The 27884-nt window shown below is 38.9% G+C and overlaps 1 protein-coding gene, 1 pseudogene and 1 gene segment (V, D, J or C); 2 read left to right on the top strand and 1 right to left on the bottom strand.

The window, feature by feature from the left end:
- The window catches only part of LOC141342494 (uncharacterized), a 47036-nt gene extending 26802 nt beyond the window's left edge, over positions 1–20234 (bottom strand). Inside the window, exons 1-3 of the mRNA XM_073846955.1 lie at positions 20054–20234; positions 18280–18375; positions 18120–18178 (exon numbers count right to left, since the gene is read on the bottom strand). Coding sequence (XP_073703056.1) covers positions 18120–18178; positions 18280–18375; positions 20054–20234 — 336 coding nt within the window. The remainder of the gene's footprint in view (positions 1–18119; positions 18179–18279; positions 18376–20053) is intronic.
- LOC141338782 (uncharacterized) overlaps positions 1–27884 on the top strand; it is a 551053-nt pseudogene that overhangs the window by 242194 nt on the left and 280975 nt on the right.
- On the top strand, positions 25432–27174 carry LOC141339247 (Ig lambda-2 chain C region-like). The segment is given in 2 exon segments: positions 25432–25463; positions 26688–27174. Coding segments are annotated over 2 exon segments (324 nt in total).

Here is a 27884-nt window from a genome sequence, read left to right as displayed (position 1 = left end):
AGTAGACTATAGTTTACAACACTTGTGTGTGTTTACTCGTGGTTTATGAGGACACAAGGCTTTCAGTAAACAGTTAAGACACAGTTGTTAACAATAGTGTACTGTTGAATCACATTAAGTAGCAATTAAAGAATTTCACTTCACATCATGTTATAACGAGTGTGAAAATAAATTCAAAAAAGTATTAACAAACCTTTTTGGCAGAGATGACATCACTTCCTTTCACGGCTGGATCGACAGGCTCATGGACACACTGGAAGATGGAAATAGAGAAAGGAGGAATATTGTGATTAAGCAGTAGACTATAGTTTACAACACTTGTGTTTACTCGTGGTTTACGAGGACACGTATGACTATTGTATGTGATTCAGCAGTAGACTATAGTTTACAACACTTGTGTGTGTTACTCGTGGTTTACGAGGACACGTATGACTATTGTATATGATTCAGCAGTAGACTATAGTTTACAACACTTGTGTGTGTTTACTCGTGGTTTACGAGGACACGTATGACTATTGTATGTGATTCAGCAGTAGACTATAGTTTACAACACTTGTGTTTACTCGTGGTTTACGAGGACACGTATGACTATTGTATGTGATTCAGCAGTAGACTATAGTTTACAACACTTGTGTTTACTCGTGGTTTACGAGGACACGTATGACTATTGTATGTGATTCAGCAGTAGACTATAGTTTACAACACTTGTGTTTACTCGTGGTTTACGAGGACACGTATGACTATTGTATGTGATTCAGCAGTAGACTATAGTTTACAACACTTGTGTGTGTTTACTCGTGGTTTACGAGGACACGTATGACTATTGTATGTGATTCAGCAGTAGACTATAGTTTACAACACTTGTGTGTGTTACTCGTGGTTTACGAGGACACGTATGACTATTGTATGTGATTCAGCAGTAGACTATAGTTTACAACACTTGTGTGTGTTACTCGTGGTTTACGAGGACACGTATGACTATTGTATGTGATTCAGCAGTAGACCATAGTTTACAACACTTGTGTGTGTTACTCGTGGTTTACGAGGACACCTATGACTATTGTATGTGATTCAGCAGTAGACTATAGTTTACAACACTTGTGTGTGTTTACTCGTGGTTTACGAGGACACCTATGACTATTGTATGTGATTCAGCAGTAGACTATAGTTTACAACACTTGTGTGTGTTTACTCGTGGTTTACGAGGACACGTATGACTATTGTATGTGATTCAGCAGTAGACTATAGTTTACAACACTTGTGTGTGTTTACTCGTGGTTTACGAGGACACGTATGACTATTGTATGTGATTCAGCAGTAGACTATAGTTTACAACACTTGTGTGTGTTACTCGTGGTTTACGAGGACACCTATGACTATTGTATATGATTCAGCAGTTGACTATAGTTTACAACACTTGTGTGTGTTTACTCGTGGTTTACGAGGACACAAGGCTTTCAGTAAACATTTAAGATACGGTTGTTAACAATAGTGTACTGTTGAATCACATTAAGTAGCAATTAAACAACTTCACTTCATATCATGTTATAAAGTATTAACAAACCTCTTTGGCAGAGATGACATCACTTCCTTTCACGGCTGGATCGACAGGCTCATGGACACACTGGAAGATGGAAATAGAGAAAGGAGGAATATTGTGATTCAGCAGTAGACTATAGTTTACAACACTTGTGTGTGTTACTCGTGGTTTACGAGGACACGTATGACTATTGTATGTGATTCAGCAGTAGACTATAGTTTACAACACTTGTGTGTGTTTACTCGTGGTTTACGAGGACACAAGGCTTTCAGTAAACATTTAAGACACGGTTGTTAACAATAGTGTACTGTTGAATCACATTAAGTAGCAATTAAACAACTTCACTTCATATCATGTTATAAAGTATTAACAAACCTCTTTGGCAGAGATGACATCACTTCCTTTCACGGCTGGATCGACAGGCTCATGGACACACTGGAAGATGGAAATAGAGAAAGGAGGAATATTGTGATTCAGCAGTAGACTATAGTTTACAACACTTGTGTGTGTTACTCGTGGTTTACGAGGACACGTATGACTATTGTATGTGATTCAGCAGTAGACTATAGTTTACAACACTTGTGTGTGTTTACTCGTGGTTTACGAGGACACGTATGACTATTGTATGTGATTCAGCAGTAGACTATAGTTTACAACACTTGTGTTTACTCGTGGTTTACGAGGACACCTATGACTATTGTATATGATTCAGCAGTAGACTATAGTTTACAACACTTGTGTGTGTTTACTCGTGGTTTACGAGGACACCTATGACTATTGTATGTGATTCAGCAGTAGACTATAGTTTACAACACTTGTGTGTGTTTACTCGTGGTTTACGAGGACACGTATGACTATTGTATGTGATTCAGCAGTAGACTATAGTTTACAACACTTGTGTGTTTACTCGTGGTTTACGAGGACACGTATGACTATTGTATGTGATTCAGCAGTAGACTATAGTTTACAACACTTGTGTGTGTTTACTCGTGGTTTACGAGGACACGTATGACTATTGTATGTGATTCAGCAGTAGACCATAGTTTACAACACTTGTGTGTGTTTACTCGTGGTTTACGAGGACACGTATGACTATTGTATGTGATTAAGCAGTTGACTATAGTTTACAACACTTGTGTGTGTTTACTCGTGGTTTACGAGGACACGTATGACTATTGTATGTGATTCAGCAGTAGACTATAGTTTACAACACTTGTGTGTGTTTACTCGTGGTTTACGAGGACACCTATGACTATTGTATGTGATTCAGTAGTAGACTATAGTTTACAACACTTGTGTGTGTTTACTCGTGGTTTACGAGGACACGTATGACTATTGTATGTGATTAAGCAGTTGACTATAGTTTACAACACTTGTGTGTGTTTACTCGTGGTTTACGAGGACACGTATGACTATTGTATGTGATTCAGCAGTAGACTATAGTTTACAACACTTGTGTGTGTTTACTCGTGGTTTACGAGGACACGTATGACTATTGTATATGATTCAGCAGTAGACTATAGTTTACAACACTTGTGTGTGTTACTCGTGGTTTACGAGGACACGTATGACTATTGTATGTGATTCAGCAGTAGACTATAGTTTACAACACTTGTGTGTGTTACTCGTGGTTTACGAGGACACGTATGACTATTGTATGTGATTCAGTAGTAGACTATAGTTTACAACACTTGTGTGTGTTTACTCGTGGTTTACGAGGACACGTATGACTATTGTATGTGATTCAGCAGTAGACTATAGTTTACAACACTTGTGTGTGTTTACTCGTGGTTTACGAGGACACCTATGACTATTGTATATGATTCAGCAGTAGACTATAGTTTACAACACTTGTGTGTGTTTACTCGTGGTTTACGAGGACACCTATGACTATTGTATATGATTCAGCAGTAGACTATAGTTTACAACACTTGTGTGTGTTTACTCGTGGTTTACGAGGACACGTATGACTATTGTATGTGATTCAGCAGTAGACTATAGTTTACAACACTTGTGTGTGTTTACTCGTGGTTTACGAGGACACCTATGACTATTGTATATGATTCAGCAGTAGACTATAGTTTACAACACTTGTGTGTGTTTACTTGTGGTTTACGAGGACACCTATGACTATTGTATGTGATTCAGCAGTAGACTATAGTTTACAACACTTGTGTGTGTTTACTTGTGGTTTACGAGGACACGTATGACTATTGTATATGATTCAGCAGTAGACTATAGTTTACAACACTTGTGTGTGTTACTCGTGGTTTACGAGGACACGTATGACTATTGTATGTGATTCAGCAGTAGACTATAGTTTACAACACTTGTGTGTGTTTACTCGTGGTTTAAGAGGACACGTATGACTATTGTATGTGATTCAGCAGTAGACTATAGTTTACAACACTTGTGTGTGTTTACTCGTGGTTTAAGAGGACACGTATGACTATTGTATGTGATTCAGCAGTAGACTATAGTTTACAACACTTGTGTGTGTTTACTCGTGGTTTAAGAGGACACGTATGACTATTGTATATGATTCAGCAGTAGACTATAGTTTACAACACTTGTGTGTGTTACTCGTGGTTTAAGAGGACACGTATGACTATTGTATGTGATTCAGCAGTAGACTATAGTTTACAACACTTGTGTGTGTTACTCGTGGTTTACGAGGACACGTATGACTATTGTATATGATTCAGCAGTAGACTATAGTTTACAACACTTGTGTGTGTTTACTCGTGGTTTACGAGGACACGTATGACTATTGTATGTGATTCAGCAGTAGACTATAGTTTACAACACTTGTGTGTGTTACTCGTGGTTTACGAGGACACGTATGACTATTGTATATGATTCAGCAGTTGACTATAGTTTACAACACTTGTGTGTGTTTACTCGTGGTTTACGAGGACACAAGGCTTTCAGTAAACATTTAAGACACGGTTGTTAACAATAGTGTACTGTTGAATCACATTAAGTAGCAATTAAACAACTTCACTTCATATCATGTTATAAAGTATTAACAAACCTCTTTGGCAGAGATGACATCACTTCCTTTCACGGCTGGATCGACAGGCTCATGGACACACTGGAAGATGGAAATAGAGAAAGGAGGAATATTGTGATTCAGCAGTAGACTATAGTTTACAACACTTGTGTGTGTTACTCGTGGTTTACGAGGACACGTATGACTATTGTATGTGATTCAGCAGTAGACTATAGTTTACAACACTTGTGTGTGTTTACTCGTGGTTTACGAGGACACGTATGACTATTGTATGTGATTAAGCAGTTGACTATAGTTTACAACACTTGTGTGTGTTTACTCGTGGTTTACGAGGACACGTATGACTATTGTATGTGATTAAGCAGTTGACTATAGTTTACAACACTTGTGTGTGTTTACTCGTGGTTTACGAGGACACGTATGACTATTGTATGTGATTAAGCAGTTGACTATAGTTTACAACACGTGTGTGTGTGTTTACTCGTGGTTTACGAGGACACGTATGACTATTGTATGTGATTCAGCAGTAGACTATAGTTTACAACACTTGTGTGTGTTTACTCGTGGTTTACGAGGACACGTATGACTATTGTATATGATTCAGCAGTAGACTATAGTTTACAACACTTGTGTGTGTTACTCGTGGTTTACGAGGACACGTATGACTATTGTATGTGATTCAGCAGTAGACTATAGTTTACAACACTTGTGTGTGTTACTCGTGGTTTACGAGGACACGTATGACTATTGTATGTGATTCAGCAGTAGACTATAGTTTACAACACTTGTGTGTGTTTACTCGTGGTTTACGAGGACACGTATGACTATTGTATGTGATTCAGCAGTAGACTATAGTTTACAACACTTGTGTGTGTTTACTCGTGGTTTACGAGGACACGTATGACTATTGTATATGATTCAGCAGTAGACTATAGTTTACAACACTTGTGTGTGTTACTCGTGGTTTACGAGGACACGTATGACTATTGTATGTGATTCAGCAGTAGACTATAGTTTACAACACTTGTGTGTGTTACTCGTGGTTTACGAGGACACGTATGACTATTGTATGTGATTCAGCAGTAGACTATAGTTTACAACACTTGTGTGTGTTTACTTGTGGTTTACGAGGACACGTATGACTATTGTATGTGATTCAGCAGTAGACTATAGTTTACAACACTTGTGTGTGTTTACTTGTGGTTTACGAGGACACGTATGACTATTGTATGTGATTCAGCAGTAGACTATAGTTTACAACACTTGTGTGTGTTACTCGTGGTTTACGAGGACACGTATGACTATTGTATATGATTCAGCAGTTGACTATAGTTTACAACACTTGTGTGTGTTTACTCGTGGTTTACGAGGACACAAGGCTTTCAGTAAACATTTAAGACACGGTTGTTAACAATAGTGTACTGTTGAATCACATTAAGTAGCAATTAAACAACTTCACTTCATATCATGTTATAAAATATTAACAAACCTCTTTGGCAGAGATGACATCACTTCCTTTCACGGCTGGATCGACAGGCTCATGGACACACTGGAAGATGGAAATAGAGAAAGGAGGAATATTGTGATTCAGCAGTAGACTATAGTTTACAACACTTGTGTGTGTTACTCGTGGTTTACGAGGACACGTATGACTATTGTATGTGATTCAGCAGTAGACCATAGTTTACAACACTTGTGTGTGTTTACTCGTGGTTTACGAGGACACGTATGACTATTGTATGTGATTCAGCAGTAGACTATAGTTTACAACACTTGTGTGTGTTTACTCGTGGTTTACGAGGACACGTATGACTATTGTATGTGATTCAGCAGTAGACTATAGTTTACAACACTTGTGTGTGTTACTCGTGGTTTACGAGGACACGTATGACTATTGTATATGATTCAGCAGTAGACTATAGTTTACAACACTTGTGTGTGTTACTCGTGGTTTACGAGGACACCTATGACTATTGTATGTGATTCAGCAGTAGACTATAGTTTACAACACTTGTGTGTGTTTACTCGTGGTTTACGAGGACACGTATGACTATTGTATATGATTCAGCAGTAGACTATAGTTTACAACACTTGTGTGTGTTTACTCGTGGTTTACGAGGACACGTATGACTATTGTATGTGATTCAGCAGTAGACTATAGTTTACAACACTTGTGTGTGTTTACTCGTGGTTTACGAGGACACGTATGACTATTGTATATGATTCAGCAGTAGACTATAGTTTACAACACTTGTGTGTGTTACTCGTGGTTTACGAGGACACGTATGACTATTGTATGTGATTCAGCAGTAGACTATAGTTTACAACACTTGTGTGTGTTACTCGTGGTTTACGAGGACACGTATGACTATTGTATGTGATTCAGCAGTAGACTATAGTTTACAACACTTGTGTGTGTTTACTTGTGGTTTACGAGGACACGTATGACTATTGTATGTGATTCAGCAGTAGACTATAGTTTACAACACTTGTGTGTGTTTACTTGTGGTTTACGAGGACACGTATGACTATTGTATGTGATTCAGCAGTAGACTATAGTTTACAACACTTGTGTGTGTTACTCGTGGTTTACGAGGACACGTATGACTATTGTATATGATTCAGCAGTTGACTATAGTTTACAACACTTGTGTGTGTTTACTCGTGGTTTACGAGGACACAAGGCTTTCAGTAAACATTTAAGACACGGTTGTTAACAATAGTGTACTGTTGAATCACATTAAGTAGCAATTAAACAACTTCACTTCATATCATGTTATAAAATATTAACAAACCTCTTTGGCAGAGATGACATCACTTCCTTTCACGGCTGGATCGACAGGCTCATGGACACACTGGAAGATGGAAATAGAGAAAGGAGGAATATTGTGATTCAGCAGTAGACTATAGTTTACAACACTTGTGTGTGTTACTCGTGGTTTACGAGGACACGTATGACTATTGTATGTGATTCAGCAGTAGACCATAGTTTACAACACTTGTGTGTGTTTACTCGTGGTTTACGAGGACACGTATGACTATTGTATGTGATTCAGCAGTAGACTATAGTTTACAACACTTGTGTGTGTTTACTCGTGGTTTACGAGGACACGTATGACTATTGTATGTGATTCAGCAGTAGACTATAGTTTACAACACTTGTGTGTGTTACTCGTGGTTTACGAGGACACGTATGACTATTGTATATGATTCAGCAGTAGACTATAGTTTACAACACTTGTGTGTGTTACTCGTGGTTTACGAGGACACCTATGACTATTGTATGTGATTCAGCAGTAGACTATAGTTTACAACACTTGTGTGTGTTTACTCGTGGTTTACGAGGACACGTATGACTATTGTATATGATTCAGCAGTAGACTATAGTTTACAACACTTGTGTGTGTTTACTTGTGGTTTACGAGGACACCTATGACTATTGTATGTGATTCAGCAGTAGACTATAGTTTACAACACTTGTGTGTGTTACTCGTGGTTTACGAGGACACGTATGACTATTGTATATGATTCAGCAGTAGACTATAGTTTACAACACTTGTGTGTGTTTACTCGTGGTTTACGAGGACACGTATGACTATTGTATGTGATTCAGCAGTAGACTATAGTTTACAACACTTGTGTGTGTTACTCGTGGTTTACGAGGACACGTATGACTATTGTATATGATTCAGCAGTTGACTATAGTTTACAACACTTGTGTGTGTTTACTCGTGGTTTACGAGGACACAAGGCTTTCAGTAAACATTTAAGACACGGTTGTTAACAATAGTGTACTGTTGAATCACATTAAGTAGCAATTAAACAACTTCACTTCATATCATGTTATAAAGTATTAACAAACCTCTTTGGCAGAGATGACATCACTTCCTTTCACGGCTGGATCGACAGGCTCATGGACACACTGGAAGATGGAAATAGAGAAAGGAGGAATATTGTGATTCAGCAGTAGACTATAGTTTACAACACTTGTGTGTGTTACTCGTGGTTTACGAGGACACGTATGACTATTGTATGTGATTAAGCAGTTGACTATAGTTTACAACACTTGTGTGTGTTTACTCGTGGTTTACGAGGACACGTATGACTATTGTATGTGATTCAGCAGTAGACTATAGTTTACAACACTTGTGTGTGTTTACTCGTGGTTTACGAGGACACCTATGACTATTGTATATGATTCAGCAGTAGACTATAGTTTACAACACTTGTGTGTGTTTACTCGTGGTTTACGAGGACACGTATGACTATTGTATGTGATTCAGCAGTAGACTATAGTTTACAACACTTGTGTGTGTTTACTCGTGGTTTACGAGGACACAAGGCTTTCAGTAAACATTTAAGACACAGTTGTTAACAATAGTGTACTGTTGAATCACATTAAGTAGCAATTAAACAACTTCACTTCATATCATGTTATAAAGTATTAACAAACCTCTTTGACAGAGATGACATCACTTCCTTTCACGGCTGGATCGACAGGCTCATGGACACACTGGAAGATGGAAATAGAGAAAGGAGGAATATTGTGATTCAGCAGTAGACTATAGTTTACAACACGTGTGTGTGTTTACTCGTGGTTTACGAGGACACGTATGACTATTGTATGTGATTCAGCAGTAGACTATAGTTTACAACACTTGTGTGTGTTTACTCGTGGTTTATGAGGACACGTATGACTATTGTATGTGATTCAGCAGTAGACTATAGTTTACAACACTTGTGTGTGTTTACTCGTGGTTTACGAGGACACGTATGACTATTGTATGTGATTCAGCAGTAGACCATAGTTTACAACACTTGTGTGTGTTTACTCGTGGTTTACGAGGACACGTATGACTATTGTATGTGATTCAGCAGTAGACTATAGTTTACAACACTTGTGTGTGTTTACTCGTGGTTTACGAGGACACGTATGACTATTGTATGTGATTCAGCAGTAGACCATAGTTTACAACACTTGTGTGTGTTTACTCGTGGTTTACGAGGACACGTATGACTATTGTATATGATTCAGCAGTAGACTATAGTTTACAACACTTGTGTGTGTTTACTCGTGGTTTACGAGGACACCTATGACTATTGTATGTGATTCAGCAGTAGACCATAGTTTACAACACTTGTGTGTGTTTACTCGTGTTTACGAGGACACGTATGACTATTGTATGTGATTCAGCAGTAGACTATAGTTTACAACACTTGTGTGTGTTTACTCGTGGTTTACGAGGACACGTATGACTATTGTATATGATTCAGCAGTAGACTATAGTTTACAACACTTGTGTGTGTTTACTCGTGGTTTATGAGGACACGTATGACTATTGTATGTGATTCAGCAGTAGACTATAGTTTACAACACTTGTGTGTGTTTACTCGTGGTTTATGAGGACACGTATGACTATTGTATGTGATTCAGCAGTAGACTATAGTTTACAACACTTGTGTGTGTTTACTCGTGGTTTACGAGGACACGTATGACTATTGTATGTGATTCAGCAGTAGACTATAGTTTACAACACTTGTGTGTGTTTACTCGTGGTTTACGAGGACACGTATGACTATTGTATGTGATTCAGCAGTAGACTATAGTTTACAACACTTGTGTGTGTTTACTCGTGGTTTACGAGGACACGTATGACTATTGTATGTGATTCAGCAGTAGACTATAGTTTACAACACTTGTGTGTGTTTACTCGTGGTTTACGAGGACACGTATGACTATTGTATGTGATTCAGCAGTAGACTATAGTTTACAACACTTGTGTGTGTTTACTCGTGGTTTACGAGGACACGTATGACTATTGTATGTGATTCAGCAGTAGACTATAGTTTACAACACTTGTGTGTGTTTACTCGTGGTTTACGAGGACACGTATGACTATTGTATGTGATTCAGCAGTAGACTATAGTTTACAACACTTGTGTGTGTTTACTCGTGGTTTACGAGGACACGTATGACTATTGTATGTGATTCAGCAGTAGACTATAGTTTACAACACTTGTGTGTGTTTACTCGTGGTTTACGAGGACACGTATGACTATTGTATATGATTCAGCAGTAGACTATAGTTTACAACACTTGTGTGTGTTTACTCGTGGTTTACGAGGACACGTATGACTATTGTATGTGATTCAGCAGTAGACTATAGTTTACAACACTTGTGTGTGTTTACTCGTGGTTTACGAGGACACGTATGACTATTGTATGTGATTCAGCAGTAGACTATAGTTTACAACACTTGTGTGTGTTTACTCGTGGTTTACGAGGACACGTATGACTATTGTATATGATTCAGCAGTAGACTATAGTTTACAACACTTGTGTGTGTTTACTCGTGGTTTACGAGGACACGTATGACTATTGTATGTGATTCAGCAGTAGACTATAGTTTACAACACTTGTGTGTGTTACTCGTGGTTTACAAGGACACCTATGACTATTGTATGTGATTCAGCAGTAGACTATAGTTTACAACACTTGTGTTTACTCGTGGTTTACGAGGACACGTATGACTATTGTATGTGATTCAGCAGTAGACTATAGTTTACAACACTTGTGTGTGTTACTCGTGGTTTACGAGGACACGTATGACTATTGTATGTGATTCAGCAGTAGACTATAGTTTACAACACTTGTGTGTGTTACTCGTGGTTTACGAGGACACGTATGACTATTGTATGTGATTCAGCAGTAGACTATAGTTTACAACACTTGTGTGTGTTTACTCGTGGTTTACGAGGACACGTATGACTATTGTATATGATTCAGCAGTAGACTATAGTTTACAACACTTGTGTGTGTTTACTTGTGGTTTACGAGGACACGTATGACTATTGTATGTGATTCAGCAGTAGACTATAGTTTACAACACTTGTGTGTGTTTACTCGTGGTTTACGAGGACACGTATGACTATTGTATGTGATTCAGCAGTAGACTATAGTTTACAACACTTGTGTGTGTTTACTCGTGGTTTACGAGGACACGTATGACTATTGTATGTGATTCAGCAGTAGACTATAGTTTACAACACTTGTGTGTGTTTACTCGTGGTTTACGAGGACACGTATGACTATTGTATATGATTCAGCAGTAGACTATAGTTTACAACACTTGTGTGTGTTTACTCGTGGTTTACGAGGACACGTATGACTATTGTATGTGATTCAGCAGTAGACTATAGTTTACAACACTTGTGTGTGTTACTCGTGGTTTACAAGGACACCTATGACTATTGTATGTGATTCAGCAGTAGACTATAGTTTACAACACTTGTGTTTACTCGTGGTTTACGAGGACACGTATGACTATTGTATGTGATTCAGCAGTAGACTATAGTTTACAACACTTGTGTGTGTTACTCGTGGTTTATGAGGACACGTATGACTATTGTATGTGATTCAGCAGTAGACTATAGTTTACAACACTTGTGTGTGTTTACTCGTGGTTTACGAGGACACAAGGCTTTCAGTAAACATTTAAGACACGGTTGTTAACAATAGTGTACTGTTGAATCACATTAAGTAGCAATTAAACAACTTCACTTCATATCATGTTATAAAGTATTAACAAACCTCTTTGGCAGAGATGACATCACTTCCTTTCACGGCTGGATCGACAGGCTCATGGACACACTGGAAGATGGAAATAGAGAAAGGAGGAATATTGTGATTCAGCAGTAGACTATAGTTTACAACACTTGTGTGTGTTACTCGTGGTTTACGAGGACACGTATGACTATTGTATGTGATTCAGCAGTAGACCATAGTTTACAACACTTGTGTGTGTTTACTCGTGGTTTACGAGGACACGTATGACTATTGTATGTGATTCAGCAGTAGACTATAGTTTACAACACTTGTGTGTGTTACTCGTGGTTTACGAGGACACGTATGACTATTGTATGTGATTCAGCAGTAGACTATAGTTTACAACACTTGTGTGTGTTTACTCGTGGTTTACGAGGACACGTATGACTATTGTATGTGATTCAGCAGTAGACTATAGTTTACAACACTTGTGTGTGTTTACTCGTGGTTTACGAGGACACGTATGACTATTGTATGTGATTCAGCAGTAGACTATAGTTTACAACACTTGTGTGTGTTTACTCGTGGTTTACGAGGACACCTATGACTATTGTATATGATTCAGCAGTAGACTATAGTTTACAACACTTGTGTGTGTTACTCGTGGTTTACGAGGACACGTATGACTATTGTATGTGATTCAGCAGTAGACTATAGTTTACAACACTTGTATGTGTTTACTCGTGGTTTACGAGGACACGTATGACTATTGTATGTGATTCAGCAGTAGACTATAGTTTACAACACTTGTGTGTGTTTACTCGTGGTTTACGAGGACACGTATGACTATTGTATGTGATTCAGCAGTAGACTATAGTTTACAACACTTGTGTGTGTTTACTCGTGGTTTACGAGGACACCTATGACTATTGTATGTGATTCAGCAGTAGACTATAGTTTACAACACTTGTGTGTGTTTACTCGTGGTTTACGAGGACACCTATGACTATTGTATGTGATTCAGCAGTAGACTATAGTTTACAACACTTGTGTGTGTTTACTCGTGGTTTACGAGGACACAAGGCTTTCAGTAATCAGTTAAGACACAGTTGTTAACAATAGTGTACTGTTGAATCACATTAAGTAGCAATTAAACAATTTCACTTCACATCATGTTATAACGAGTGTGAAAATAAATTAAAAAAGTAACAAACCTTTTTGGCAGACATGACATCACTTCCTTTCATGGCTGGAGAGACAGGCTCAGGGACAAACTGGAAGACGGAAACAAAGCTGAAGCAACTGGATGATATTAGTATATTTACTTTAATAACATTTGGAAATATTCTACCTTGCACAGTTCCTGCCCACAGTGGGAACGCCACGGCAACTCATGTCCTCCATAATAATATGTTATCTCTTCACCTCTATTTATGTCTCTGATCGCAAATAAACATAGATGAGGCTTTCCTTCCAGTTCAGTTTTTTTCATTTTGCCATTTGGCTTTTGACTGTCATTTACAAGTCTCCCAAGAGAGCCATCATCAAAGGAGGCATCAATGCTATATGGAGGAAAAAAAAAAAAAAGCTAATTGTTACCAATGTTCACTACATTTCACTTTAACCTGCCCCAAAACTCTATGTGGTATTTGGTTTCAGGGTTAAGTAAAACATTCAAAATATCAACAGGGGGTTTACAGTAGGGCTGTGCAATATATCGAACGATATTGTGAGGCGCGTTTAGTCAATGAAGTCGGTGCTTTGATTAGTAGTAAATCTCCATCACGTGCGTTCCGCTCAGGTTCCGCTGGAGCACACAGAGACGTAAATCTCTGACAAGCTACGCCATATCGAGCTAAATATATTAAGCTCGATATGGCGTAGCTTGTCAGAGATTTACGTCTCTGTGTATCAATTGCCGCTACAGCGGAACCTGAGCGGAACGCATGTGATGGAGATTTACTACTAATCAAAGCACCGACTTCATTGACTAAACGCGCCTCACAATATCGTTCGATATATTGCACAGCCCTAGTTTACAGATAGTACAATACATGCTACTCACCAGTAGTCACGCCCTCTGTGTTTGAAAAAGTATGTATAATCATTTATTTTTTTTTCCAATTTTCCTTTTTCCAATAAAGTTCCTCTGTATTCAAGAATAAAAGAACCTTTTAATATAGCGGTTTCTGCAAACACACCCCGGCCTAAATGAAAACATAACAGTAAAAATCATAATTATAAAAATCAAAAGAACACTGTTAAACAATTTAAACTACCAAAAAGGTAGTGTAGGCAATTTCAGCAGCCGTCGTACATAACAAGAGTAAGTTCGGGAATCAAAGTCTATATTTACAAAATAGATACTATGATATACACCAGTGTTTTACTCTATAAAGAGCAAACATTTCTTCAAAAACTTTTTGTGTCAGCTTCGGGACTATGTTTATTTCTTCCTGAATGTTGGCCCTTATAATTCAGTACATTTGAGTTTTTCTGTTGTGTCAATTTGATGCTGGCTGTGCATTATGACTCTAAATGTGAGATTTTTTCACAATTATTATTAAAATAACATTGTATGCTCTACTTGCTCTCCTTTGCATTAACATGCTGTCATAATTCATCATGATTGTAGTGATTCGAGGGATCAATTGAAATAATACGCTCAAATGTATCAGAGATGGACACCAGAAACTATCCAGTCTCATTATTTAAGACAAGGGCACACTAATATAACAGCCACATATCTGTAGCAGAACTAACTTTACTCTGTGCTGAGGTAATTTCCCATTTTTGTGAAAACGGCTAATTAAGATATAAGGTTTATGGAGAGGGAGAGAGAGAAAGGGAAAAAACTTACCTTTGATGGGATTAATGTATTTGCCAGTTATTATGTTTTTGTCCTTCCCCATTTTTACATGCATGTCTGCATCTTTTAGAGGATTTGGTCCTCTGGTCCGACGACTCAGACTCACTGCAAAATATTATAGGTAAATCTTTACAGATAAACGGTGTAATATAAATAAAGTGCTTAAACCCAGTTATTCATATTCAAAGTTACTCTATATATATAAAAAAAAAACACTATAAACCCAAAACTAAATGTAACAATCCAAAAATAAACTTTGATTGTAAATATTCATTAAATGATTTTGTCATTAGCTATAGCTCCACACTGAGAGCGTCGGTAACCAACACGCATGTAAATAATTTAATTTTAATTTAACATGCAGCATACATTTACATTTACTCGTGCAAACGTGTGTGACTTCTTCGCTTGAACTAAATCCGGAACAGCTGAATTACTCTTCCTCTACAGTGTCATACTGGTCAAACCACGTTATTACAGGCCCTTACTTTAGGTTAAAGATTAAAAAAAAAAAAAAAACGAATAACAAAGTTCAATATTTGTCGACAGTTTTTTTTTTCAATGTCACCGTTGTTGATCATGTCAAATACTCGTTTATTCCTATCCCTTAACGTTACTTTACTCTTTTAAAGGAAAAGTAATTAACTTAAATGGTATTAATATAATAGGCATTAATTACACCTAACACTGCCCCTGTTACGGGATAACTTTTCTCTTTAAAAGCAAACAGGATCAGCAGCTTTGGGTAAGAAAATTGCACGCTCCTGTCTCGAGACCGTGGCCGGGGAGCGAGAGACAAGCGCTGCCGTGTTAGAGTGCACCTCAGCCGGCTAAACCTACGAGCTCTCCCGCTCAGATCAGGTGAACTCACGCGACCGCACAGACAGCAGGATTAACGTTAGAGGAAATTGTGTTTATTCAAATGTCAAGCTAACTTTACTGTATTATTTGAATTTTGATAAATTATAAAATTAAAAATATATACCGCAGAAGTGTTTTCTTTTAGACGCAATGACATATTAGCATTGTGTTCTGCCCAAGGCCACTTCATTTCACAGTGATATATTTAATTTAAATTGTATTTCTTAATGATTACCACATTAGTTGCGATCTACATCATATTTGGGTCTCAGAGCTGAAAAAGCAGCGCTCCTCTCACGAGCCATTACTACAGTTTTAAGTGATTAAATGACTTAATGAATATTTGAAAACAGAAATTAACATTGAGGAATCGCGGATTTCATCTATATGTAAAAATAAAATATCTGAAGTACTTACTTTTTTCACCATAGATCCTGGTGGTGTATTGTTGACTGAAGCGCTGCAGACCATCCTGACGTACGCTGCTGTACGGTATTTTCCGTGAGCCGCATATGGCGGGAATATAAATTTGGCGCCAACATGTGTGTAATTTGGCGCCAATGTGTATACCGTGCAATACTAAATCCCACCTACAGGGGCACTGTTCCGAGTTCACACATACACATCATGGTTTAAGAGGACATACTTGTAATGGTTATAAAAAACTGAGGAAGTGTCATAACAGTAAAATAGCAATATTAATTAATAAAATCAGTAATGTGGTAAACATACAAACATTAATAGTTATTAAAATAATTTTTAGTCAATAATTATAACAATTTAAATTTCCCGAATTATGAGACCACTAAAAGTGGTCTCATAAACCAAATGGTCTTGTAATGCTGGTATGTAAACTTGAAAATTGGTCTCATAAACCACATATGCCAACACACACACACACATACATACACACACACACACACACACACACACACACACACACACACACACACACACACACACACACACACACACACACACACACACACACTCATACACACACACACACACACACACACACACACACACACACACACTCACACATACACACACACACACACACACACACACACACACACACACACACACACACACACACACTCACACACACACACACACACACACACACACACACACACACACACACACACACACACACACACACACACACTCATACACACACACACACACACACACACACACACACACACACACACACACACACACACGCACACACGCACACACACACACTGGTTTCCATTTTTTGTAGGGGCATTCTAGTAATGTTTTATTATACGGTACAAACTGTATTTTCTATCCCTTTACCCTAGCCCTACACCTGAACCTACCCCTTACAGAAAACGTTCTGCTGTTTCATATTTTTAAAGCACTTCATTCTGTATGCTATATAAGCTCGCTTCCTCTTTGGGATAAAAAAGTCACATGCGTGAAGCTACACACACAGTTGCATAAGAATACAAAGGAAAACTTGGAAAACAGTTACTGTTGACATGGTGCAAGTTTTCCATGAACAAGCACTAATCTACACACATTTCCTCTAGACAATGTCAAATTTAGTAAGTGATATATAATTATATTGTATAATATTACGTTATAATGGATAATGATGGTTGCTATCAGAGAATAAAGCCCTTCAGTCTTATACAAAAGCCCAACGTTTCCACGAAGAAAATATGTTCCCAGCAAGTGAACAGCGCCGATTGCAGCCAGTTACTGTACCTGGATGAGCCTGCGTTATTAGTTTTAACCGGTTGTTATGTGGGAATATCAAACCTTGGAATGTGGTGACTGACCAATCAGAATCAAGTATTCCACGTAGACGTGTAATAAATTATATCATATTATGATTTCCTAAGTACATCATATAAATTAAGTATCTGAAATGTTTAATACATTGTGCCACTGTATTGTTTGTGATTCTCCCATCAGCAGCTGCAGTATCTCTCAGCTGTATCAGTGCAGTCACTGTGACTCTGACTGATGGAGGTTTTTGTACGACTCTTTATCACTGTGTGAACACCCATTGACTGTTTGGAATGTGTACACTCTGACAGTAATAATCTCCTGCATCTTCAGTCTGGACTCCAGTGATGGTCAGAGTGAAATCACTACCAGATCCACTGCCACTGAATTTAGATTGAGTTCCAGTGTAAAGGGTTGATGCATAATATATGAGGAGTTTAGGAGCTTCTCCAGGTTTCTGTAAGTACCAGTGTAAATAATTATTGCCGTACACTGCACTGCTGGTTTTACAGTTTATTCCAATCACTTGTCCTGGTTCAGCTGCTATTGACGGACTCTGAGTTACAGTGTACTGTCCTCTACACTCTGAAAGAAAGAAAAGGAATAGCATTAAGAAACAACTCTAAATGATTAATAATTTACACGACAAAGAATTAATATCTTTGTTAAAATTTTACTACACAAACCTTGAGCAAACAGTGTGAGTGTCCAGATGAGGATGATGATGTTGTTCATTGTAGTTGTTGTGTCTTGTGTGATGATGAAGATTGTGTTGTGTTCTGCTGTCAGTCATGAAGAGTTAAACTCACAGCACTATAAACACTCTCAGAGCACTGGAGCATGTGCTGACAATGCAAACAAGTGGGCAGGATTTGTGCCACTAACAAACTAACCTTTGTGGAAAAGTATACTTCAAATCTTAAACCTACAAATATATTACTCAAATTAAAGACCACTTAAGTCTATGTAAAGAGAATACACTTTCATGGCTTTGTTTCTTAACACACTTTTACATTCACTTAAAAAAAATTGCACGTTGTTATAATGTGTAATTAAGTTTTGCTTAAACGTGCATTTTAAATCATTATTTTGTCTTTCTTAAAAAAGTATACTTATGTTAATGTATTGACTAATATACTCATGTAAAATAACGTATTTTAATTTCAACTAAAGTGTGTTGTCCAAAAGTAATTTTTTTTAGGTATTTAATTTTTTTATATTATATAAAGCATGTTTATAATGTTATGAAGTACACTGGTAATTTAAATTAAATGTTTAAAATTAAATATTGATATAAATTTAATTAAAATACATTTGTTTTTTACCAGACAACTTTTTTTTTAAATGTTATTTTTTATATAAATATACGTATTCAGTCATTTATCATGAGTTTATATTGTTATTAGTTTTGTTAATTGTTTTGTGTTTTGATTATTTTTTTATGCATTCAAAGTTTTCAGAGTGAATTAGATATGTCCATGCTGAAGTTGCCTTTAAAAGTTTGAAGGTGTTTTGCTGTTTTCTTTCATTCTATCACATTTAAGCAATATCACATAACAAAAAGAGCAGTTGTACTGAATATCAGCACAGATTGTACCATAGACAGAAGGCCACAGCATGACTGTGAGTGTGACATTGCTTTTATATAACATTTCTACCAGAGAGACTCTGAGGCGATAGAAATTTGAACATTTATTTCACGAGTTCCCACTTACATATAATTAGCTTGAGTATGTAAGCATGTTTGGCGTGCTGTCCGGGGAAGGGCTCCGAGCTCGGGAATGGCCCGAACCTAGAGTACCCCCCCCCCTATATATATGTGTAGAAGGAACTCGGAGTGAGGAGATGGGGTGGTGGAGGGATGCTGATAATCCGTCAAATGGGTAGAGGTGAGTCGGCTGCATTTATGCATGATGTAGATTGGCTTGAGTGAGTTCCAGCTGTGTTAATTAGGCTAAGTATCTGACGTGCTCCTCCCGAACTTTGCTTTAAGAAGCATCATTTCACGAGTTCCCACTTACATATAATTAGCTTGAGTATGTAAGCATGTTTGGCGTGCTGTCCGGGGAAGGGCTCCGAGCTCGGGAATGGCCCGAACCTAGAGTACCCCCCAATAAGCAATGTAGGACAGCCGCCAGCAGAGGACCCCCCAAAGCGCTGAGATCTGGCGGGGGCCGTTGTTTGGGAGAAGATGTTTGGTTAGCTGGCCGGGGGAGCCTTTCGTACTCTGATGGGAGAGGTTTTTGTATCAGGTCGAAAGGCTCTACCGGCTGCTTGTATGGATTACGGGATTTAGGGCGTCCGGTCGGGAGAGCTCAACCGATACTCAACGGGATGTGCACAGCGTTGGAACGGGTGAGCCCTACCGGCCGAAGGAGGAGCAGCGTGGTTGGGGCCCGATCAGGAGAACCCGGGTTGCCTTGGCCGGAGCAGCTTACGATGTTGGCATTAGGGCTCTACTGGTCGATCGGCCCCTATTGGTGCTGACCGAGAGGACCCATGAAGCCTCCGACGGGAGATCAAGACTCAGAACGTCAGACGAGTGGGTCTTCTTGGTTTGGCAGGTAAAAAGGTTTTGGGACGCCTGGTGCGGGCGACTCTCGCGACATACGATGGGAGACCAATGCAAACGGCATCGCATGGATAAGTCTCGCTTGCAGGCGCCAAGTAAGTAACCCGACCGGGAGAACTCTGCCGACGTCCGACGGGAGACCAAGGCTCGCGACATCGGACGGGTATGCCTCGCCGGCCGGGAGGGCAGAAAGGAAAACCCGACTGGGAGGGCTCTCGCCAAGCATACGAGGGGAGATCAGGACTCAGAACCTCGAATGGGTAAGCCTCGCCAGGTGGGGGGAAAAGATGTGAAGTTGGCCTGAAGAGGCTCAGATAGTGTCCGGCGGGAGGCGGAGACTTGTGGAGTCGGACGGATGAGTCTCGCCGACCGTCGGACGGAACGGAAAAATTGCAAGGTCGGTTTGGCTCTCGCAGCGTCCGATAGGAGACCAATGCTCACGGCATCGGACGGGTAGGCCCCGCCGACTGTAGGGAAGAAAAGTGCAGTTGACCGGGCGGGGGCCCCTTGCAGCGTCCGACGGGAGACCGATGCTCACGGCATCGGACGGGTAGGCCCCGCCGACTGTGGTGTCGAAAAGGTTAGGTGTCCGACCTGGGGGCCCCTGCGCATCCGACGGGAGACCAATGCTCACGGCATCGGACGGGTGGGCCCCGCAGGACGTGGGACGGAAAGGTAAGTTGTGGTCGGGGGCTCCTTGGGTGTCTGACGGGAGGCCAATGCTCACGGCATCAGACGGGAATACCTCGGCGACCGTAGTGAGGAAAAGGTCAGGGATGGAAAGGGTTTTTTTTTTTTTTTTTTTTTTTTTTTTTTTTGTAGTTGAAGGAAAACATTTACGAGCGGAAAGGCTCTCGCAGGGTCTGACGTGAGTTTAATACTCGCGGCTTCAGACAGGTACGTTTCGCCGGTAGTTGAGAGTCGAAAGAGAAACCGGGACGCTCTAGCAGCATCTGACAGGGAGTTCGATACTCAATTTGAGTTGTCTAAAAAGGGGTAGATGCTTTGAGGATTACTTTACGTAAAATGTTTGCCAAATCCAAAAGCCGCTTCTGATAACGTCAGAAAATCTTGGTGCTGCTTGCATCTGAAAGTTAGGTATATGACATGGGCTTCTTGTGTTAACGTACCCTAAATAAGTGCCATGGTTCTGGATGGATGGCATAGCTTTAAAAGCTGAGGTGATGTCGACTTTTGCCAGTGTGAAGACCCATGATTTAACGAATTGGTTGCACGATCAATGTCCTACTATTGTGAGAGAATTCGTGAAGAGGATTTTTTTTTTTTTTTTTTTTTTTTTTTTTTTTTTTTAGGCGACAATCCTTGGAAACAGGGAGTTATGCGGAGCTGACAGATAGACTAGAGGGCATTTCGTACCCAAGAATTATGCTAGTAGCCACTTCGATTGGCTAATGTGAAACCCTCATTTAATTCATGCCACCTACGGGGGAAATGCTGGTTATTTGTGAAATGACTGAATGTAATGATAAATTCAGAAGGGTGCCAGCTTTGATGTCCGCATCCAAGGATTTGCAATTCCAACATGTCTGTTGTAAAGAAATGGCCAAATATTAAAGATTAAGTGGTAATTTCAATTGAATGTGATTTAGTCAAACGAAAATGAAATTGCACGGTGACATGTAAAAACAATCGTCAGCTCATTGGTGCTCTACGGTCTGCTACAGGAGTTGGAGGCCACTGAAAAGAAAAAAGGGGTTATTAGTAGTTGCAGGAAAAAGGCTGAGATTTGTGGGCCTGTGTTGCAAGCAGAGGCAGCCTCACGCTGGCTTGATCTGTGGGCCACGGGATGGGAGTGTGGAAGAACCCGTGTAGCCTGCATTGCTAGCAGAGGCAGCATCACAGTAGTGTTTGCTACAGGAGCTGGAGGCCGCGTCATTCCATAGACTTACATTCATATGTGAATGGATGAGACTGGAAGCACGATCTTGCACGAGAAATTGCTGCATTCTTAAGTTCAAGCTTTGTGAACTTAGAATAAAAACACATTTAAAACCGCGTGCAGTGGGAAGGTGGGGCAGGTAGATTGTATGTTGCAGTATGGTAGTGTTACCAATTGGACAAATTGTTACCAGATTTTGCAACTTCTCAGATTACCTTAGCGACGTCTTTTCCAAAGCACATAGCAACATATTTAGTAGGGCTGGGTAAAAAATATTGATTCTCCGATTTTAATCGATCTTCAGTTGAATGCAACTATATCCATTTGGAAAATCCCCGAATCTATTCTTAATGCACGTGCTTCACGTAAGAGGATATGAATATTCACCTCTCGTCCTGAAGGTGTCACTAGTGTTCCTGCTGAAAGAGTTTTCTCAACCGCTGGTGATCTAATCACAGCGCAAAGGAGCTGCCTTAGATCAGAACATGTTGATCAGCTGCTTCTTTTGCAGAAAAATGATTAGGCTGTAATTAAGAACTGTTAGTTTTATGGAGAGTTAGAATGTTTTGTATAAGCAGACAAAGGCTTTATGATGGGCCTGTTTTGAATTTAGAAAAAAGTTTTATTTCTTAAACATGTTTGAAGTTCTTAATAGATTTCACTGTTGCGCATTAACAGTAATGTGCATTTTGCAGTTTGTTTACATGGTGTACAATGGATGCACATATTTATGACTTCTTGTTACAGTGTTCATTTAAAATAAAAGTCGTTTAAAATAACAACTGTGTGCACCCTATTATTAATGTGGATGTGTATTTCAGTAATAAACTTAAGTAGGAGAGTTTCAGTTACCAACATTTATATCAAAATATGGATCACATGTCTGCAAAACTAACATTTTAAATGAAATAGATATCAAAACGAATCGAAACCATAAAAATAAGAATCGAATCGCCAAATTGGTGACAATACCCAGCCCTAATATTTAGTGAAATATCCTATAATTGTAAAAAATTTAACAACTTCAGGCATGCTTTGAAAATAAGATGCTAAAAAGACATTTTCCTCTTAACCATGCAAAGTAATAAGTGTTGAAAAGCTAGCTTAGTGGCACATCCGCTAGAGACTTGGAGAGAGGTGCTTGCAATATGCACATCACGAGTGCTTAGTTGCACTTGCTCTGTTTATTTATTTATTTTTATTTTAATATTTATTTATAGTCATTTAGGCAAACACTTATTTCTTGAAAATCGATCTTTTGTCAGATTATGAGTGAAATGTGTAATTTAAAATTAAAAATAAAAATAATATTAATTCAGAAACTGAGTAATTTGTTGTGTTTTACGGAGTTTCTTCAATCCTAGGTACAAAAATTACATCATTTTACATCATCATGACATCATTTTATGTCACAACATCGTTTAAAAGCTTTTAGCAAAAAAAAAATGACCTACCTTTGCAACGGTTTCTAAAATTTATTTGCAACATGACCTGTGTCTCTAGCGGAGACGTCTTCAGGCTATAGTGTCTGCTACGAGAGCTGTATTAGATGCTGTGGCCGGGAGAGCCACGTTAAATGGTTGAGCCAAAGCGGGCAGTGAGTGGCTTTGGTGCGCGGCCCAGGCTCGTTGAAGGCCTGCCGGTGAGACCCAGTGCACGAGCCGGGTCTAATGCGGGGCGGTGGTGGTATCGAAAGAGGGGAGTACGGGGCTTTGCGAGTTTGCTGGAAATATTGGCTGCCCTGCTGGAGTGGATTTAAGAGTGAGGTTGGCTGATTGAAGGGAAACGAATAACTAAGATCGTACGGATTCACTTTGTTTATCCTCCGCGAGGACGGTGCGTCGGAATTGATCAGCGTTTGCCTCAGGCATTAAAAACGATCCACTTTCCGATCGGAGGAATTGTTGGCCCGGCCGGATGACAAGAGGATGCCGGGGAAGAAGTTTGGAAGTGACGCCGGTGGGGGCGAGATACATTTTAAGGGTTTTGGTGAGAGCGTGCGTGGCTGGTCAAGCAGAGACCGCGATGACTCCTGTAAATCCTGGGAAAGATCTGTGATGTCATGGCAAAAGGTGCAAACCGAATGCTGATAATCCGTCAAATGGGTAGAGGTGAGTCGGCTGCATTTATGCATGATGTAGATTGGCTTGAGTGAGTTCCAGCTGTGTTAATTAGGCTAAGTATCTGACGTGCTCCTCCCGAACTTTGCTTTAAGAAGCATCATTTGAATGAATGAATAAGACAGAAGGGTTAATGGTTTCTTTTGGCGTGGGCTCCATCCTTAATCCGTGACTGAGGTAGACTGCATTTCCTGCCTGAAGATGAAGGCAGGGGAGAGCCTTCCCCCACGTGGTATGGATGGTAGCCAACCTGGTGGTGGTGGGGAGGATGGAGGGGAACTTCGGGTACGACACCTAGGGGCAGCAGGATAGAAGAGTAAGTTTTGGTCTTTTATTCAAGGCGTCGAGCTGCTATTGGTTGTCGAGATAATCATGAATTAGAGTCATCCTGGTAGAACTTTACGCTAAAGCTTTCATTTCTGTAAGCAAGTAATGTCTACAGACAAAATCTAGTTAGTTATTTGCATTTCTTTTTCACAATCACTGCTGAAAGAAACCACTCCGAGTTTTATGAAGGAGAAAACACCACTGTTCTGCAAAAAAAAAAAAATCTCCGTTCTCATAGTCTGATCGAAAACACAGGAGTAACACAAAAACTAAACTGACTGATTAAAATTAGCTAAATACCTAAACTTAACAACTACCTTACGAACTATTAATAAACAGCAAATTAGGAGGGGTTTTTTTAGACAAAAGTCGTCGTTAATGGTTTGTTAAGAGCGAGAATTGAACCTTAAAATAAAGATTGTCAGCCAAATTTATATAATTTTAAATCTAATTTCCTGCTGTGTGACTCACACTAGGGACCTTCATGCTGTAAGGAAATAGTGCAACTCACAAAAATACTTTGTATTATTGTTGGTAACTGTGCAGCAAAGTTTTCCTGAAGAATAATTAGTGTGCATGAGACATTTTTAATTCATCTGCAGTTTTTTCCCCTTTTATTTCTTAGAAGCATCATTATGAGAAACACAATATCATCCATGATGGACAAAGAGGACAAAGGTCATTAAATATATATCTTTAAAATTTGTTATATCAGCACAATTTGAAGGTCTTTTAAGTGTTGTTCTTACTTTTTAAGCATGCAGTTTTCCAAAACTAAATTGTTGTCAACAGCTGCGGTGTTTCTACTATCAGTGTGTTGAAGTGTTGTTTGCTCTCTCTCTGCTGGAGTTTGTGTTCACTCGAGTGGAATAGAGGTTTTTGTACGAGCGTTTCATTAGATTGTACCACTGTGGTGGACTTTCGGTGGAGGAACTAAACTGATGGTGAAATGTAAGTCTGTCTATTTAATTCTCCATTAAAAACATGACATTTAGATTGTAAAAACCTGTTTTTAAATATGTAAAAAACTTAATTTTTGCAACAATTTAAAATGATTTATAATAAATATTTAATCTAATTTTTTTAATGTTGTTTATTGTTTTAAAACATTTTGATATTTGATAGAACTGAATCATTCACTTTGAACAAACTGAATTCCTGTCTGAACACTCAAATGTATTTCAAAATGCATCACACTATGAGTTTTAGTTTATCACAGTGTTTCTTTTATTTCTGCATTGTGTTCATATATGTGATCCTGGACCACAAAACCAGTTGTAAAGTTTTTTTTAGTTTTTTTTTATTGAGAATTATACATCACCTGAAAGCTGAACAAATAAGCTTTCTATTAATGTGTAGTTTGGATAGGACAAAACATTGAAAAAAATCACCTTTGAAGTTGTCCAAATGAAGTTGTTAGCAATGCATATTACTAATCAAAAAGTAAGTTTTTATATTTTTATGGTAAGAAAATTTACAAACTATATCCATAGAACATAATCTTTACTTAATATCCTAATGTTTTTGGAATAGAAGAAAAATCAATAATTTTGACCCATATAATTGACTATTGCTACAAATATACCTGTGCTACTTAAGACTAGTTTTGTGGTCCAGGGTCATATATAGCTTCTTTTTTTTTTGCAGAAAAAAAAGAGTTTTGATGTTAAAATGCAACTTTCTGTAGCTTATTTAATGATTTTGAATCTGTTTTGCTCATGTTGTTCCTATATTTCAGTGGTATTCATTAACAAAAAAACATTTGATTCAGTTATTTTCAAATTCTGAACAGTAATATGTTGAAAGTTTTCAAATAATGTGTATTTGAAAGTATGTTTTAAAAGTATTAAAAAGATAAGCAGAACATCTTAGATAAACAAAATGTTATGTCAAGATATCAAAACTACTGGAATTAAAGCAGATGTCTTTGTTTAGTTTCATTCATGATGTTTGATTTAAATGCATATAGTGATTGTGTACTTTGTATATTGCATATATATCGGCTGCAGTGATGTTAAATAAGATATATGACGAGATTGTTGTGATTTTGAATGCATTCCACATGTCTGCTGCTGAAAGTCATGTTGAAATGATGTGAATGATACAGAGCAAAAGAGAGCTGGAGTCGCAGTGTGTTTTCTTTGTTTGTGAATGTGTTGTGTTTGTCTCCTGCAGCTGGTCCCACAGTGAAGCCCTCAGTGTCTCTGCTGCCGCCCTCTTCTCTGCAGATCTCTGGACACTCAGCCGCACTGCTCTGTCTGCTCAGCTCTTACTCTCCACAGGGGGCGCAGGTGAGCTGGACACTGGACGGCTCAGAGGTCACCGATGGGGTCGTGACCAGCGCAGAGAGCGAGCAGGGCGGCCGTTACAGCCGCAGTAGCGTCCTGACCCTCAGCAAAGAGCTCTGGGAAGCGAAAGAGTTGTTCGTCTGCAGAGTAACACACGATGGAGATTCTCAAGAGGTCCCCTTCACCAAGAGTCACTGTTAGTCGCTCTGAGCGCTGAAGATGAGCCGTATCTGAGTGTCCTGTGTCAGGCAGGATTCACATGAGTCTAGTGCTGCAGCTGTAGTCATTTACAACTCAATACTGAAAGACAGCTCTAGTGTCAAAGCACTGGCTGATCTTTCAATCTGCTGTGTTTGCTGCAACATTCAATAAAGCTTCTCAACAAACTCCATTTGTGTCTGACAACTTCATTCCACTAACAGATGAAGATGCATGTAGTGTTTGTTCAGGTGTTTCCAGAAGCTTGATCAGTAGCAGTAAATCGAGTCAAATAAAGCTCTTGGGGTTTGAACACGGTCTCTGGAGACAGAGCTGCTCTATTCTGAGAAGATCTGAGTCACTCCACCCTGACAATGCAAATGGGATTTTCAGCCCACACTCCCAGTGTCACTGTTTGATTGGTTACATGATCTGGACTGAAACACACCAGTTTCACTTCTGCTGTAGTCAAGCAGCACGGAGACAAACGCATCATATTAATAAGAGATAATGAAAAGATACATGAAAATATCATAAAAGATTTAGCCAATCTGACACTAAATGGGCAAGAACGAAAATCTTTCTCTGGTTCAAATGGAAAGCATTATGAAATGAATAAAGAATGGAAATGGTTTGAATTACAACTGCAAAAAAAAAAAAACAGCTATAAACTATATTCTACAATGTCTTACACTGAAAATACATTCCCAAGATCAAGAAGAGGATGATGAATGTAATTTTAGTCATTGTGTCTGCTATGATGATAAACAGTTTCAGTCATGAAGTGTTGAACTCTCAGCACTATAAACACTCTCAGATCATTAAAGCATGTGCTGACAATGCAAACAAGTGACTCTCTATATTTGAATCATTTACCTGTAACTTA

The sequence above is a fragment of the Garra rufa genome, chromosome 1, assembly GCF_049309525.1.
Source record: "Garra rufa chromosome 1, GarRuf1.0, whole genome shotgun sequence".
NCBI classification, from domain to species: domain Eukaryota; kingdom Metazoa; phylum Chordata; class Actinopteri; order Cypriniformes; family Cyprinidae; genus Garra; species Garra rufa.
Note: the sequence above shows the minus strand (reverse complement) of the source record. Positions and strands in the feature narration are given on the sequence as shown.